This window comes from Nanorana parkeri, unplaced genomic scaffold (genome assembly GCF_000935625.1).
Source record: "Nanorana parkeri isolate BGI_ZX_2015 unplaced genomic scaffold, ASM93562v1 scaffold467, whole genome shotgun sequence".
NCBI lineage: Eukaryota > Metazoa > Chordata > Amphibia > Anura > Dicroglossidae > Nanorana > Nanorana parkeri.
In genome coordinates, this window is record NW_017306735.1 from 461,401 (window position 1) to 477,781 (window position 16,381).

General features: G+C 38.6%; 1 protein-coding gene across 2 annotated transcripts in view; it reads right to left on the reverse strand.

Annotated features, from left to right (window-relative positions):
• The window catches only part of NRP2 (neuropilin 2), a 142,184-nt gene that overhangs the window by 69,729 nt on the left and 56,074 nt on the right, over positions 1 to 16,381 (reverse strand). For both annotated transcript variants that reach the window (XM_018560590.1, XM_018560591.1), the window contains exons 4-7: positions 14,558 to 14,788; positions 13,594 to 13,749; positions 12,117 to 12,286; positions 8,271 to 8,426 (exon numbers count right to left, since the gene is read on the reverse strand). In XM_018560590.1, coding sequence (XP_018416092.1) covers positions 8,271 to 8,426; positions 12,117 to 12,286; positions 13,594 to 13,749; positions 14,558 to 14,788 — 713 coding nt within the window. The remainder of the gene's footprint in view (positions 1 to 8,270; positions 8,427 to 12,116; positions 12,287 to 13,593; positions 13,750 to 14,557; positions 14,789 to 16,381) is intronic.

The window sequence follows — 16,381 nt, forward strand, 5'->3', positions numbered from 1 at the left end:
CCCAACCCCCCCTCCTTCCCTCCGCTCTTAGTTAGGGTACGGGATGGCCCAGACTATAATCAAAGCAATTAGTCATATCCTTGCATTGGGGCTGCGCTGAGCAATAAAGGCCAATAAAGGCCAACTCAACCCGACACAAGTGGTATGAACGGGCCCTAAATGTCCACAGACAGCAGCAAAAACCTGATGGGGACGTATTCATTCTCTACTCTATCCAAACCTGTAATAAAGTTTTGGTCAGAGCTACACTTTAAAGAGAACTGGTCATGACTGCAGATCAGTCTCAGGGAGGGGATGGAGCTGGAGGGCACAAATAATTCAGAAGAACTGGCGGTTAATACTATGTAATTGTGCAAGTTTCAGAAGGGATAAAGGAGGGCATATTATAGAAATGTTACAAGTTACAATACTGTCATTTTATAGGAAGATTTAATTTTATGGTTACCGAAAATATTTTTTGTTGCTACAATGGGCTCTCCCTCAAAGCAATGATTGATGCCCCTGTTAATTATGAATTAATAAATGTTTATTTAAAGGATTGTGTACTGATACATTTATCAATTTGCTGGCACCTGAGGTCATACATATTGGAAGGATTTTCATTTTTCTCCTCCCTGGGGACATATTTGCACTTTTTTTTTATTTCCCTCTGCAAGGAAAGTACATTTAAGCTCTGATTTCTCATTCCAGCTGGCAAAGGGCCAACCCATCAGGCGGCAGGGAGTAATTCAGAGATGCCTTTAATGGCCTGACACATATATAGACTTGTATACATTTATTTAAACGCCAGCCTCTTTTGTGGCGCTGAGTCAAGATGCGGCAGATATGACAAATTTACTTGGCAAGGAGGCCCAGATCATGATACTGCAGTGATCCGCCATGATGCTCCACTAAAAGGTCCCTTGCATTACATAATCCTTTTTCATGCTGATTCCTTTTTTGTGTCTAAAATATTTAAGCTGACAATGTAGTTTTTTTTCTGCTGGGTCACTAAGCGTTAACAAATATTTCAAATGGAGACAAATCTGAAAAAGCAATCTACTTTGCTTTTGGTGCAGTGAATACTTATTGCAGAACACTTATAAATAATGAGGGGAAGTTATCAAAACTGGAGCAGACAAAATCTGGAGCAGTTGCCCATGGCAACCAAGCAGCATATCTCTTCAGTTTGCTCAGTTAAGATTTGAAAATGAAAGAGAGAACCTGATTGGTTGCCATGTAAATCTGCTCCAGATTTTGTCTGCTCCAGTTTTAATAAATTCCCCTCAATGTGTTTTATCTTAACATACAATACTATGCTTAATCTTGAATCATACTTGTACTGCGTTGATTAAAGACAATCAACACCAAATTTATAATGTTATCCAAAATATCTAAATTGTTAATGTCTCCAAATAAGTAAGGTTCTTCATTACAGTCTACCCATCAGTAAGTCTACACAAATAAATTACAGACAGTTACAAATATGAAACAACAGTATAGTTAAAAAATAAACTCTGCCTTTTATCGGTAAAAAGCAGTCACTGAGCCCCAGGCAAGTGATTGTGCTTAGGCTGAGAGGTGCAGTCTAGAAGTATATCATCTGCTGCAGGCATTCTCCCCTCTTGCAGTGGTTGCTCTGACTGTAACACTGTAACTTTGTAGCAAGTCACAAGGCGAGAGGAAGGTGCCAGGGTCTGATCGGTGTAGGACAACATATGTTTATATCGATCAAAATATGAAAGCTACAGCACAGACACCAGGTTTTACATAATTGTGACATCAAATGGAAGGGTTTTAATCTAGTAAGCAGCGGCTGATCTTGGATATTGCCTTTATAAAGATGGTTTCTGCCTTCTAGGGACAAAAGAAAATGTCAGGCGAAGGACTGTGATCTCTAAAGGCAAATCAATTATTGCAAGTGTTAGACCTTTTATAATATTTAGTATGCGTGTGCCTAACATAAAATATATAGTCAATCTTATAATAGGAGCTCTTCAAGTACCCCATAGTCTACAATTTGCAAGGATGAATGTATGAAAGCTTGATTTAGCCCAGGCCTGGGCATTTTATGGACTGCGGGCAATATACAGCCGTTTGGCTGTCCCTGTCCAGCCCGTGGTCTGGACACGGAGCGATTGCCAACCCGTGCTTGATTAAGGCTGGTGACAGTGGATGTGCCAGCCTCCAAGGCCGGTGCAGCCACTGCAAGCCATAGCCCAGTGCAGGTCAGGGATCCTTTTCACTCGTGGTCCTTTTCACTCGTTTGACTGTTGGCATCCTAGCAAACAATGACATCAGGGGTCCTCCTCCTTTTGCAGTCATTGGTTGCTAGGACCGCAATACCATACGTTGCGGTGCAGCACAGTTGAAAAAAGTAGTAGTTCAGCCTATTGGTTTGACCCTCTACAACAGTCCCAGTTTCTCATGTGGCCCCCACGGCATAATTCCCCACCCCTGATTTTGACTATACTTCCTTCATGTGCTACAGTAGTAATCAGGAACTATTTTGTATAGTTCTGTAACAACCAATAGGATTTTAGCTTTTTCTTTCCATTAAGAGTTGAAAAATAAACTACAAAATGTAACTAGTTGTTGTAGACAACACATCCACATCTCCTCTGTTGCAGTTTTCATATATCAGGCTCAAATGAAATGAAACATATGATTTAAATATTTTGAGATATATAAATTATTTAGAACAGTAACAGCTTGTAGTAAAAGATATGCCCTGCTTATAAGAGACACAGCCAAGCTATTACATAGTTGTGAGTGTAGTAGGATGTTTTCATGTTGAAATTGCCCGCAGTGCATTGTGTGTCACGTGTGGAACAGGAAATGGGGTGTTGTGACCCTGATCCACTACCTCATTCCGATTGAATGTTTGTATTCTACTGCTGGTACAAAAACAGGGGTTAACCATCCCATGGGATCACGCTGCACACACAGAACATACTACATTTCCTTCCAAAAGCTACAGATGGTAGTAGCAGACGGAAGACTCAATACATCTCTGCCAAGTGTGATTGCTGTAACAGATCCTATTTCCCTGACAGGCTTCATCACTTTTACTTTGTACTGATCACCCTTGTAAATTTCTTGGATATCATATGGATCAATGATGGAGATCCGTATATTGCAATATTTTGCCATGTTTATCAAATCTGATCACATTGAGCCATCTGTTCACTGCATGATACATTTTCACTTTGAAGCTGCAGTTAGGAATTATTTGACGAAGAAGGAAAAAAGCTAAGAGATTTCACAAGCACACAATATGACTGCATGGTATATAAAAGACAATGGCAAAGATGCAAATTTGCAAACTGGAGTTGGAAGACTCCAGTTTATTACTACTGATATTCATATTTATAACATTCCAACTTATCTTTGTCAACATACCTTCTATGTGGTGTGTTAGAGAAGCATTATTAACTTAGGCAGCAGTAGCTTGTGGTCTTGCTATGCAATAGTGAGTTCCCCTAACCTTTCCAGCTCTGTGATTTACAGTTTAAAGTGTACCTGTTGTATATTATATTTTAGCTAAAGCCCAGAGCAGGCACCTCTGAGTGTCTGCATGCTGCATCTGATCCACTGCATCCAATAAACCCATGATGCAGGTACCCATTGGTTCCTTCAGTGGCTCTTGTTCTGCTCCCTTCCACTTTATGCACCTTAATAATGTTTGGTGGGTCCATCCTTTCTAGTGATGGGCAAATAGCAAGGCGCCTGGGCCAGAAGGCTGGTTGGTACATGCAACATGGGTATCAGTGGCATAGAGGCATTAAAGAGCGGATCAGATGTGACAAGCAGAGAACTAGGGATGATTGATAGTCTTTGTACGAAAGACTTTCAATACAAAATTAGTATATCTATCATGAGAGAAATGTGTGGGTATTTAGAACCACTGATCTAAAACAAGAGATCTGTTATTGAGATAAGAAATTGAGACAGTTCTCTGACTTTCAGATTCTAAATGTTTGTTCTATGTGTAAGACTCAGAAGTAGAGCTGCAGCTAACGATTATTTTCAAAATCGATTAGTTAGCTGATTATTAAGTTCGATTAATCGGTTAATCGGATAAACAATAAAATAAGTTTTAAAAAATGGCTCCAGTGATGGGACTACTAGTTTTTATTGAGATTGTAGTCCATCACAAGAGCAAGCTTGGAGCGGTGGAAGTAAAAAAGAAAGAAAAAAAAAAAGTGTGGTGTGCAATATAGTGAAATGGAAAGTGTAAAATTATACAGCAATGAATGCAGAATGGCACCAGCTATAGAGGACTACAAATCCCAGCAATAGTACATTATACAGCGCAATGCAGAATATCACCAGCTATAGAGGAGCACAACAAATCCTTATAGCTGGTGGTATTCTGCATTGCGCTGTGTAATATATTGTTGCTGGGTTTTGTAGTCCTCTAAAGAATTACTCAAGTCAGAAACAGCCAGGCAGTTGTCAATTTTAGAAAAAGTTGAGCAATTAGCAGCCCCATTTTTTCCCTCACGACCGATGCTGTACTTTGAGACATATCTAGAATTCCATAGTTGGCTAGGACCAGGGCTGTCTCTGGTTTTAAAACTCTGTAAACAACTAAGCCAGAACAAGTATAAAGCCAGTGAAGTCAGGACACAAAGAAAAAAATCATTTTAAATCTGTCTAAAGTTATGAAAATACATAGTTCCGAACACTGTACTTTTTCATTCAGCTTATTATAGTTTTAGCCCTTATGGATTTATCATGGTCACTATAGGCCTAAACCTAGAGATGTCAATGATTTTACATGCTAACCTTTACTATCATCAGCACTGTACATTCTGTTGAAAGTTCACTTTATATTAAATTATAGAAAGAAATGTCAGAATAATGGGCACTGTGACAGAGTAAGCTAAGTTCATGGCTAAATCAATGATTATGTTACACACTCTTTGATTATGTTCTTCCAGGATCTAAAGATGTGAACTTTGTCTACTGTTAGGAGGAAACTACATAGGTGTCCACTAAGTAGTTCCTTATGGCTGTGTAATAGGCATTGAAATGTATTGTAATAATATTCGCACTACAGATTGCAGAGATAATTGTGCTTATAAAATAACATGCCTACCTACCACACATTTCCTTAAAAGAAAGAACATGTATGTTAGCCACGATCATGATTTTTATAAGATCTCCTGCTAGTGAAATTGGTTTCAGGAGACTTGTTCTAAGTTTTAGGCCTCACTAGTTCCTGAATAGCATCTTCATGTGGTTTCTTGATTGTTTTCACAGCATGTAGATGGATAGAGCATAAATTCTCCACAAATTCCATCCGAAGAAAAGACACAACTCTGGGAAAACATTTTCCATTTGACTTACTATCAAGAAGAGTACAGCAGTTCAAAAACAGGTCTCCACTGCCTTGCTGACAAGTGCAAGAAACCCTTGCTGTAGACCTGCATGTTAGCCAGTGTTTATTCACAGCCAGAAAGATTGGTGACACACTGCACGACAAATAGTTTTATTTCAAGTCAATTGGAAACAGCTGCCCTAAATATCATTTCATAGAGGAATTCAAGTGTGATGAAACATTGAAATAAATGAGTCAGCAGCAGAAATCTGGTGGCCGCCTAGACTGTCAATGTTACACATCAACTCTTTATTGGTTTAACAGAACATCCATGAGGGTGGACGGACACAGCTGAGATATCCAAACCTCATGCCATTCCGCAAAAGCTGTCCACAGGGACCCAGTTACTTTCATGTGCTCAGTCTGTCAGCATCACTGCACTCAGTGGTAACATCTTACTGTCTTCACATTATTTACCTCTAGAGACTGCACACATCTGATGATTTTTTTTTTCTAACCGCCAACCCTCACAAAGCCAGTTTTAATGTTAAATCTAAATGCTAACCTAAAAAAACCTTATCCTGCACTACAGAAAAGAACTGACAGTGCATGTAAACTGGTTCATCGTGTATTACAGAAAAAGTAAACACAATCTAATCATCAGTCTGTGATGCGTCCATGTAGGCAAATTTTTTGGCTTTCTAGAAGTGATTGAAAGTCAGGCATGACAAACAATGTAAATGTTGGTATGCTCTTAAACCCTGCTGTTGCATTTTGCCAATACATCATAACTTGCCCATGTGTCCTGTTAACTAAACTTTTGTTCTTCTGTGTTGACAGCTGATGGCTAGAAGTTTTTAAATTGGCAGCATGGCGCAATGTCATGTGAGATGCATTGTCCTCGATAGGACAATTCCACACTCACAAACTTTGTGATTGTTCTTGTACTATTACGGCCAGCGCTGATTATATTCTTCTGTTGTTTGTCCTTTTTTTTTGGCCACAGTCTCTGCACTGTGCATACACCAATATGTACGCCTTGCAGCATCAAATGTGTTGCTAGGCATACTAGGCTTTTTTGAACAACTTCTGCGGATGGCAATAAGATCTTTGGCACCACTGGTGAAGTACCGTGAAATATTTTTTACATTGTTAGGGGTTTAGGTCAAGTAAGTTGCTACATTTTCCCAATTTCTCCTGGAGTAACAGAGGAGCAGATGTGCCTTACATCTGTCACCATTAGTTGGTGCTGTAAGAAGAGGACCCCATGTATTTCAAGAGCTCTCTTAAAGCTCCCAACTAGTGCTGAAGTGCATATGGGCTGAAATCAGCTTGGCAGGGACCATGTACACTCGTGGTCTTCCATTAATGGGTATGCCAGCCTGTTAAGTACTCTGAGCTGTTATCTTTTGGGGAAAAGGCTACACAAATGTAATCTTACAAAATTGAAGAACAAAACATTCTACAACAGTATAGAAATGGTGCTAAACTTTGCAGGTTTGAAATGACTGCCACTTGCTATTTTTCCTGGGTTCAAATACACAATATCCTGGCAGTTCTAAACCCATCAGTTTAGAAAACATGTCCATTTATATCCTTCCCACTATAAGCAAGTTTGATAACAACTACAAAGCACTGTTGACTGCAAATTGCAGTTTTCATTGTAGTTTTGCTGTTTAGAAAAGCACTTCACAGATTTTGTGAGCAGTAAAATAGCCAGTGTATGTCACACTTCAATAAGACTGCAGTATTATTTGTTCAAAAACCTTTACATTTCATTGCCACAGTGTGCACCTAATAATGTTTGTAAAAGCACCATTTTCTGTTTAGTAAATGTAACTTGTTGCATCCTACACATCTTGTATACTGAGAACTGAAGAGTTCATAAGCCTTTAATACAGTGCCCTAAAATACAAATATAAATGCAGATGGCATTTTGATAGGAAACTCAATGTGTGTGGTGTCACAATACCATGCCATGAAAACAAAGATTGTCTGAGGTGAAAATATCCTATTAGTCTGACCATGCAGACTGCAACTGATTAGACTGTAGTATATTTTCATGTGGTATGACAGCACACATCAATAGGGAAATTGTATCCCATTGTAAGAATGGTTGAATGTGCAAGTATGCTCCAATTGCAGAACAGGGCACAAACCTGGGAAAGGCGTGATGCAGTGGGACTGGCTTATCAGCAGGCATCCTAAGCTGTCCGGTCAATTGTTCCAGCTAAATGGCATCATGCCGCAGTCATCCAGGGGTTTCATAGACATGAAGTAATTGCCCAATCTGCCTGGCCTGGGACAGGACAACTGAAATCTCATGCTCATCTGTGCTTATAGCTGTACTTTGGGACTTAATAAAAATACCCTTGCCGTGGAAGGCCCTGCTGCAAGGAGCAGAGATCCATTGAATGAATAAAGCAGAAGCAAAGACATCCTTGGACTGCGGCATCCTCTCCAGCAAAGAGAACGGTAAGCAGGAAAGGGAAGACATCACCAAATCCCACTTTAGATCTCATCAGACTAGCAGTCTGGGGCAGAGGTGCCTCTCACACAGCACATATACAGCTATGACGTTGTAGGCAATGGAGTGCCTAGGCAAAGTCGCGGGCCAGGAAATGTGCTGCTATTTTTCAGGAGGAATTCAAAATAGATTTTCAGGGTATTGGCTGGGCACATTTGTAGATGTTCCCTATAAGATAACAAATCTTTGCTTTGTGAGTTCAGTATGACTTTAAAAAAGTGTGTGTTGGGAGAAGGCAAGGTCTCTTGCTTGACCTCTGTCTATTGAATATGCTCAGATTTACACTCATGAAAAACATGCTGCTTATTGCCAGTGGAATTTGTGCAGCTTTTTGTTTCAGTTAAATACTAATATGAATGATGCTCGTTATCATCTTTTCTTTGCGGTTAGTATTCTAAAATCCCTCTAAAACAATTAGCTGCTGAAATGCTGTCTCACCTTGTGGTTTTTGCCATGACGAAACATCATCCAGTCCTCACCGTTGGTGCTAACTTCTAGCTTGTATGATTTGACATAATAGGCATTCTGTGTATCTTTTGAGATAGCACCTTGGGTTGCCACAGCTGTCAGCAGAGTCAAGAAGCGGAGATCAATCTGTAGGTATATTAATGATAACAATATACTTAGTATTTTGGAGCTGCACACAGTTTACTAGTAAAAGTCTGACAGCTTAACTCCCAGACGAGACCCATCCAAGCTGTTTGCTCTAACAATTGCATCTTTCTACAGTGTGTAGCAATCACTGTTTAGAACCGTACGTGGCTTAGCAGTGCAGCATGACAATAGGTATTAGGCTCTGGGCAGTGTTATCTAAAAGTTGAACTAAGGATAAACAAATGCTCACATTGAGATCATTGATACAAAAACTGACAGCATGCACATGTTTCTACACATAATGAATAATGGAACATCAGTGGGAGAAAACAGGACATTCTTGCTGTTTCCAGTTCATTTTCCATCATTAGTTTTTGTAAAGAAACCATATGCCCTGGCAAAAAAAACCTCATATAAGCTACACATTAGGGCTTATGATCATTCCATCCGGAACATTCAGACTGAACAAGTATTTATCCAGCTAGTGCTGGACAAATCCTCTACTAGGTATACGTGGATAGAGTAATACATGCTTAATCAGCAGATTATGATGCCTTGGCAGTCAGAACTAATTTATTGCAATCATCATTACGCTCATCATACATGGTCAGGTGGTTGCAACATTGAATTCATGCTAATGAATTTGGTCCTTTATTCCATACAGATCAATGGCCTGTCTCTGAGTACCCCCTCCATTGCTACGATAACCAACATAGTAGACATTTTTTAGATTATTTGTCGGTATATTCTACTTTTTTAACATCTACATTTTATTTAATGAACTGTTGTACTATATGTAAAATAGAATGATCAGGTAGTTAGACTGGCACGAGTGAGTTTTAAGACGTGGCCACAAAAAAAACACTTTACCTGTTCTTTCTCAATGTTTTCAATGGATTTCCTAGACAATTAACCATAGCAGTCATGCCCATTCAACTTTTATATACATGGGGCAATAAAAGCAATGTGATATACTGCTACAGAAAAGTTCTGCACCCCTCATCCTCCACCCCCACTCAAAGGTTGGCTCTTGCAACTGTATCTTTGAAAATCAGAAGTAGTTATCATGTTCTGCCTATAACTTTAAAAAATGTATGGAGGCTTTATCAAGGAGTTAACACCACTAATGATGTGATGCAAGAAGCAGCCTATGCAGTCATAAAGTTTTTCTCAAAAGAAAAAATTCAATGCAGTAACGCCTAAGACACTTTGCATTTTGCTTGGTGGCTTCTTTCCCTGCCAGATTACTAATGTGGAATAAATTATCTCAGTATTTGGCAGCTGGACGCAGCCCTACTGAGACAATGTTCCTTCCCCTTGGAACCATAGGTGGGACTATGAAATGCCTTTACATTTATAGCTTGACCTTCATAACATAGGAGGTGGAGGGGTTGGCAGATGGCAGTAGATATTACACCGTAGGTTTTATTTTCATTGATGAAAGTGTTAAATCCTCTCCCTGCTGCTATTCAGGAAACTGTCTTAGCTAAAGGTTACAATTCTACTCTGTGTATCAGTCACAGTAATGGCAGATACATACCGAATGTAACTATCATGGTGTCAGAGTCACTGACAAAGCTAAATGAACCATCTTGAATGCACTTTTTAGATGTGTTTGTCTATCTGTGATCATTTAACCATTTACCTACATTTCAAAGCAGGAATTCACAGCCAAAGTATAATAGATTGGTAAAATATTTTTTAGATGACTCTGAAAAAATATCTGTTATTACCTCTCTTTTGTTGGCTTTGTTATGTTTATGGGATTTGGCATGTACATATAAACAAATAACCAGCTGGACACTACTCATTGTCCACCTGTAGAAGAGGGTACGGTTGGACAAGATGGTAAAATTGGCTATGATGGTGACAGCCAACGTTTGCAATGTTATTTTAAGACCAAATACAATTCTGCATATCCATTTACTTTTAACCATTAATTTTTCTGCAATAAAAAAAAGTTACTGTGCCGCATGTGTGACTTTATGCTGTACCCTTCTATTTTGTAAATTTGAACGTGTTATTATTTAGCTCACACTTCACACTGTACCACAGGCTGCCTCAGAAGCAGTTATACTTTTTTCCTGTACACTAAATCTCAGTTATACTTGGCTGGCATCCTAAGGGAGCTGACTGGTGACGGGGTGATTTAAAACGCTGCAGCCTGTTTCTGCAGAGGATCAATTCATTACGGCACTCCCACCAGCCTTAGCATTATGCCTCCTGACTAACAATTAATCCTGAGCATGGTGCAGTGAGATCCACTTAAGAGGGCTACCTTCCCAATGCATAGCAAAAGCTTCCAAACCGCTGTCTTTTAAGGCATTCAAATGAGCCCTTGACAGGAGCCATTCGTAATACATCAATATACCTGATTTAAAGCAGTTCACTAGACACTGCAGCATAAGCTTTTTCCCTCATCTATTGGCATCACTTCACAAATGATTATTACAGCAGCAATGCAGGTGTGGGATACAGTCTCCAAACACAGTGAATGATTATCTACATTTACACACAAGGCTGCATCTTGGCTACATCAGAGGAATACATTGTATTATAATATAATAATAAAAGTAATATAATATCTAAAAATCTGTCCTGCAAGGCTTATGGTTTGTCTGGTAGTAGCAGAGGCCCTAAACCTGCAAGCATGCCAATGCCTTTCCTAATAATAATCAATGGTACAATTTTAGCCTTTATGTGGAAACAAATTAAATCGGGGACCGGATTTCACATAAATTCCATTGCATGTAAAGTAATGCTTTTGATTATCTTGAATTTGCTGTATTTTTCAAAATAGTACAACCCAAATAGTGAAGGTTTATCATCAAAACTATTGTGGTATTTTGTCTATACCGACAACACTTTTAAAGGTTACAATACGACTCTTTCTAGGTTTTCTGGATGAGCCAGTACATACAGATAAGAGAATGCTGTAAATTTGGTTTCCCCTTGCCACATATTATACATTAGTTTGGGCTATTCAGTAATAGTGTGGGGATATAAAGTTGATATTTACCAAACCCTCCTCCTATTATTATTATTTTTTGCCCGTGTGTATGTTTTGATCAGAATTACATTGAGAATAATAGGTGGAATATGCAAACACCAAATATCACATATTTGTAACCATTACTACTGATTTAGACACATTTGTTTCATAATAAGTGCATTTTTTACAACAGCCATAGACAGCTTTATATAGGCTCGTAATGTTCCTAATTTTGAACATCACTTGTGATTGTTTGGGAATATCAGTTAGTTTGTGGTGTTATCACTCAAGATTTGCCAACTTGCTGAAAATATTTTCTGCAAGCTGGTCTCATCTTCTGACAGAGTAAGGAAAAGGTACCAAACATACATAGGTGTCAATGCCAGGCAAGGACTATAGCTGCTTCCTTACTCAAGGATATCCTTACAAATCTATCTATGGCTACCCTTACAAAATTAAACCATTAACTTGGAACACAAAATTAAACCTGGTTGGAATTGTCTGCTGATTTTCTTTTGAGGGTTCAGAAGAAAACACCCCATTTAATTTACCCCATTTGTCTGATAAGAACAATACAGGCTATATATAGTGTGTGTGTTTTTGTTGGTTATATAAGGTGTTGTTTGTTCTTAAGCTTTTTACCTAGCAAGTCATGGGTACTTTAGCTTGTACAAGAATAAAAGAGATTGCCAGCTCACCTGCAGGTATTCCCTGTTGTTGTCCATAATGGGTGTCCAACCATTGTCATCACTGTTAAGCTTTCCCTGCTGGGCTGTCCACCTTCCATCTGTATATGTTGAAGATGCAGTAATTTGCTCATTGGATATTCTCCTAGACTCCATTCCCAAAGGAACATTGCATTGAAATGCTGAACAAGACACAAAGCCATATATTAAAACCTAAACTGACCTCATTTGCAGACTTGCCTTCCATGATAATCAAGTTTTCACATAACAGGTGAGTAATATTCTACAGACTTTCTCAAGAGCTTTAATGCTCTTAAATTAAATGTACATTTGTGGAGCATTCCGTGCAATTTGAGATTCTGCGTGAATCATCCCATTCATGAGCTTTCTAATTGTTACAGACAAGCTCTGCTATCTTGTCTCTTAACGGTGAACATCCACAACAGCAGAGCAAATTAGGGACAGCAAAACACGGCCTTATCACAAGAAAAATGCTGCTAATCTTTGGCAATTTAAGCCTTCAGCAGATTAACAGAAATACTAATTTCTTGGTGTTATTCACAGACTCCTGAGATGGGCACATTTGGGCCTGTTTCATAACTCTATCCATACACTGCACTGTATCTAGTTGAGATTTAATTATTTTCTTTGGAGGCTACTCTGCATATTACAGTCAGATGTCTGTACTTGTGATTCCATCCCAGAGCTGTCTGTATTAAAGCATTCTTGCCTATAACTGGCACTAATGATATAAAATGATAATTAATAAGGTTGTACAGTTTCTCCAGCCACATAAAGGAGTGCTGTATTTTAACACCGGAGAAGTCTTGCAGACACTAAGGTGCTACAGAGACAATAAGCAGAGCGCATAATAAGTGGAAAATGCAGGAACAGGCTAATTAAAAAAACATCAACATCAATGTATGATTGTGCTCAATTTCGCAACCTATAAACATTACAGTTGGCTTCCAAAAGATGTTCTTTAATTAAAGCCACTCTGCGGGAATTTTATTCCCAAGGTATTGTGGGAATCTGCGGGTAAATGAGAGAGCCACACAACTGTGCATCCCACGAATGCTATTTTCTCAGCAAAGGCAACAAATAAATATAAAATTCCTGAGGAAAGTTTTAATAATGAAGATGCATAATTTTGCCAGCAAAAAGAATAATATTAATGCAGTATTGCTTGAGAAGACAAACATTTCAGACAATTATGCACTGAGGGGACACGAGTGACTGACACTGAAATTACTGTAGTGCTGAATATGGCTACAGCTTCAATAACATTTGATTGAAACAAAACATGTAATGACAATCCAAGCAGAGGGACAGAGAACACTGGTTTAATATGATAGACATGGCAAAACCGTAGACGTGCAGGTATTACAAAGTTTTAAAGATCACAATGTGGTTGACAGACATACTGCTAGAGGAAAAGAAGATTTTTCAAGACCTGACAGCTAGACAAAAAAAAAAATATCCAACTTACTTTCGGGGACCTCCTGAGGGGCAAGGAAAAAACGAGCTGAAAAGCCATCTTTAGCTACTGCCATGTCGGTGTGAAAGGTGAGGGAGAGTATGCCAGTTGAAGAGCGGATCTCAGAGGGGGTCTTCGTACCGCAATACCTGCCAATCAAGGGCCCCACTGCGGAGAGAAAAGGGAGCATCAGTGTTATCAGTTGAGGGCATTAGAAGCTGTCACATCCTTCTGTGTTTTACTAATAGCACTCTGGTGCTTTCTTATCTGCTACACAGGCCACCGGCACTAATGGTATATGTAGAAGGCAGCTGCAAATTCCAGTAACCTAATACAATACACCACAGTCCAAAGGGTAGTGATTTGATTGCTTGGTGTCCTAAAAAGGGGAAAGTGGAAGAGGTAGAAAGGTTGATTTAATGGAAATACTAGGAAAACTGTGGTTGCTGTGCTGTTGACAATGAGAGTTGAGAAGACTTACATAGTCACTACTCACATCAACTGCACGCTGTTAGGGCGCAACATGCTTTGTCATGTCATGTCAACAAGCTTTGTCAAGTACTGATCTTACCATTAGTTTTCAAACATATAGCTAAGGTATCAAACAAAATAAATCTGCATTTCATTCTTTTTTTAAGACTTTATAAGACTGTATAATATTTTTACTCCTTCTTTATAGTATGATAGATAGATAGATAGATAGATAGATAGATAGATAGATAGATAGATAGATAGATAGATAGATAGATTTGTGTTTTTATGTAGAGATACATTTATACTTTTAAGGTTTAATTCACAAAGCTGAAAGATCAAGATAAGGATCCTTACTTTCAAAAAATGAGACCTTTTATTTTCAGAGTCCAATGAGAGTTAAAAATTATATTTAAATTGCTGAAAATAAAGATCCTTATCCTTGTGTGAAGCATCATAATTTGAGCCTTTAGTTTCCTTTTTGAAAGGTCTATACATTTCATACCATTTGGAATGCCATCCCAGATGTCCAACCAATCATATTTGCAGTCGCCGTCCCCAACTTGGAGAGGGTCATACTCAAGGTCAAAGGTCAGAAACTGCAGGATGATCTCCATCTTTGGCTTGGCCAGAATAGTAAATACACAGTCAAGGTTGTGTGGATATTTATCCGGATAGCCAGGAGATTCAATGGTTCCATTAGTGTTGGTGAAGTTCCTTGAACAATCTTCAGAGCCTACAATAACAAAACAGGAAGTAAAGATGCAAAGTTAAATAACCCTGCTGACCTTAAGAAATGAACACACACTACAAATGTGAATATGGTTACGGGAATAATATGTTTATATTAGAAAAGACACACCTTGGGAATACCAATTCGAATGAACAAATGCTATACAATTAACTCTTCGCAAAAGGCGTGTGCAATGTAATTTCGTCTAAACAAAAAACTATCCTAGTGGACGTTTCAAACTATTTTTAAATAAAATACCAATTAAAAATTACATTAAATGAGATCAATGAACCCACATAAGCAAAGAAATAACTTTAATGCAAAGACTTTCATATATTCTCACAGATATGATACGACTCTCATAAAGAAATCAAGCCATATTTAAAGAAATCTCATCTCTGGAGATCACTTGCAAAATTATTTTCAAAAGATTACAAACATAAAAAGTGAGGGAGGTTGAAGCTCTGGCTCTTCAGTTTCTGAGGATTAAAGAATGCTTTCTGCTCATCAGTAGACCAAAGGCTATTAATACTCTATTAGCGCCAACTTCAACAATGGCAACCATTGTACTGAATGAGCAAAGGGTCCTGCTGTGCTCTGTATCTTTGAGGTGCTTTAAGGGAATGATGCAGTGACTGAAGAAGAGGGCAAGCATGCAATTCACGTTTAAGCTAAAATATATGGCAAAGATGAAAAAAATCTACAATATACAATCAGAGTCCCATTCAGCATCTTTTAGCAGTCTCCCCGCTATGTCAGTATCATGCAAATCAGCACTGATTACATTTTCACCAAAGGTATACAGACATTTATTTTAAACATGAATTTAATTGAAATTAAATATAAAGGAATATTTGGTTTATACAGCCTTGATTACTGGGAATTAAGAGCAACCATTCGGCTTTTCTTGTTAAACACATATGAAAATTCTAATGGAAGCTCCACCTAGGAATTGTTTTTGTTGGATTCTCTCGGGTTTGAGATCTTTATCCATCTTGATTGGGTTGGCCAGGCTGTGTAAATCCTGCACATGTGCATCTGGGTTAATTTATCCCAGCACATAGCAGATGCGGGATTGTACGCTGCGCATGTGCAACTCAGTGTACAGCACAGGAGGTTTGCAAGGAAGACGGTAAGAATCCTCCACCTAGGAATTAGTTTAAAAACCTAAGACACCAGGATATGCGTACTTATTTTTGAAAAAGTGACAGTTATTTTTAGCTTAATTCAATGGGATTGGAAAATTACAGGCACAAAGCTGAAAATGAAGATACACACCCTTGTGTAAATCTTTGTGAATCAGGCCTATATTAATAATTTATAAATAAGTAAATAAATAAATAAAAAAGCTTCTTTTTCACAAATGTTTACATTCACACTAAAGTTCCACTAAACATGCCGGGTTCACATGGAGAGGCATCACTGTGCTCTAAGCCACAGGACAACAGCTCCCCTGTACAGTTCTGTTTTGACTTTAATTTTGGGGAGGAAAAGTGGGGAGGGGGGCAGTAATTGGCCAGAGCCCTCTGGAACAATGACTGCTGTCACTCTTACTTCTGTACCACTGCTATAAAGAAGAAATATTTGCACCTAACA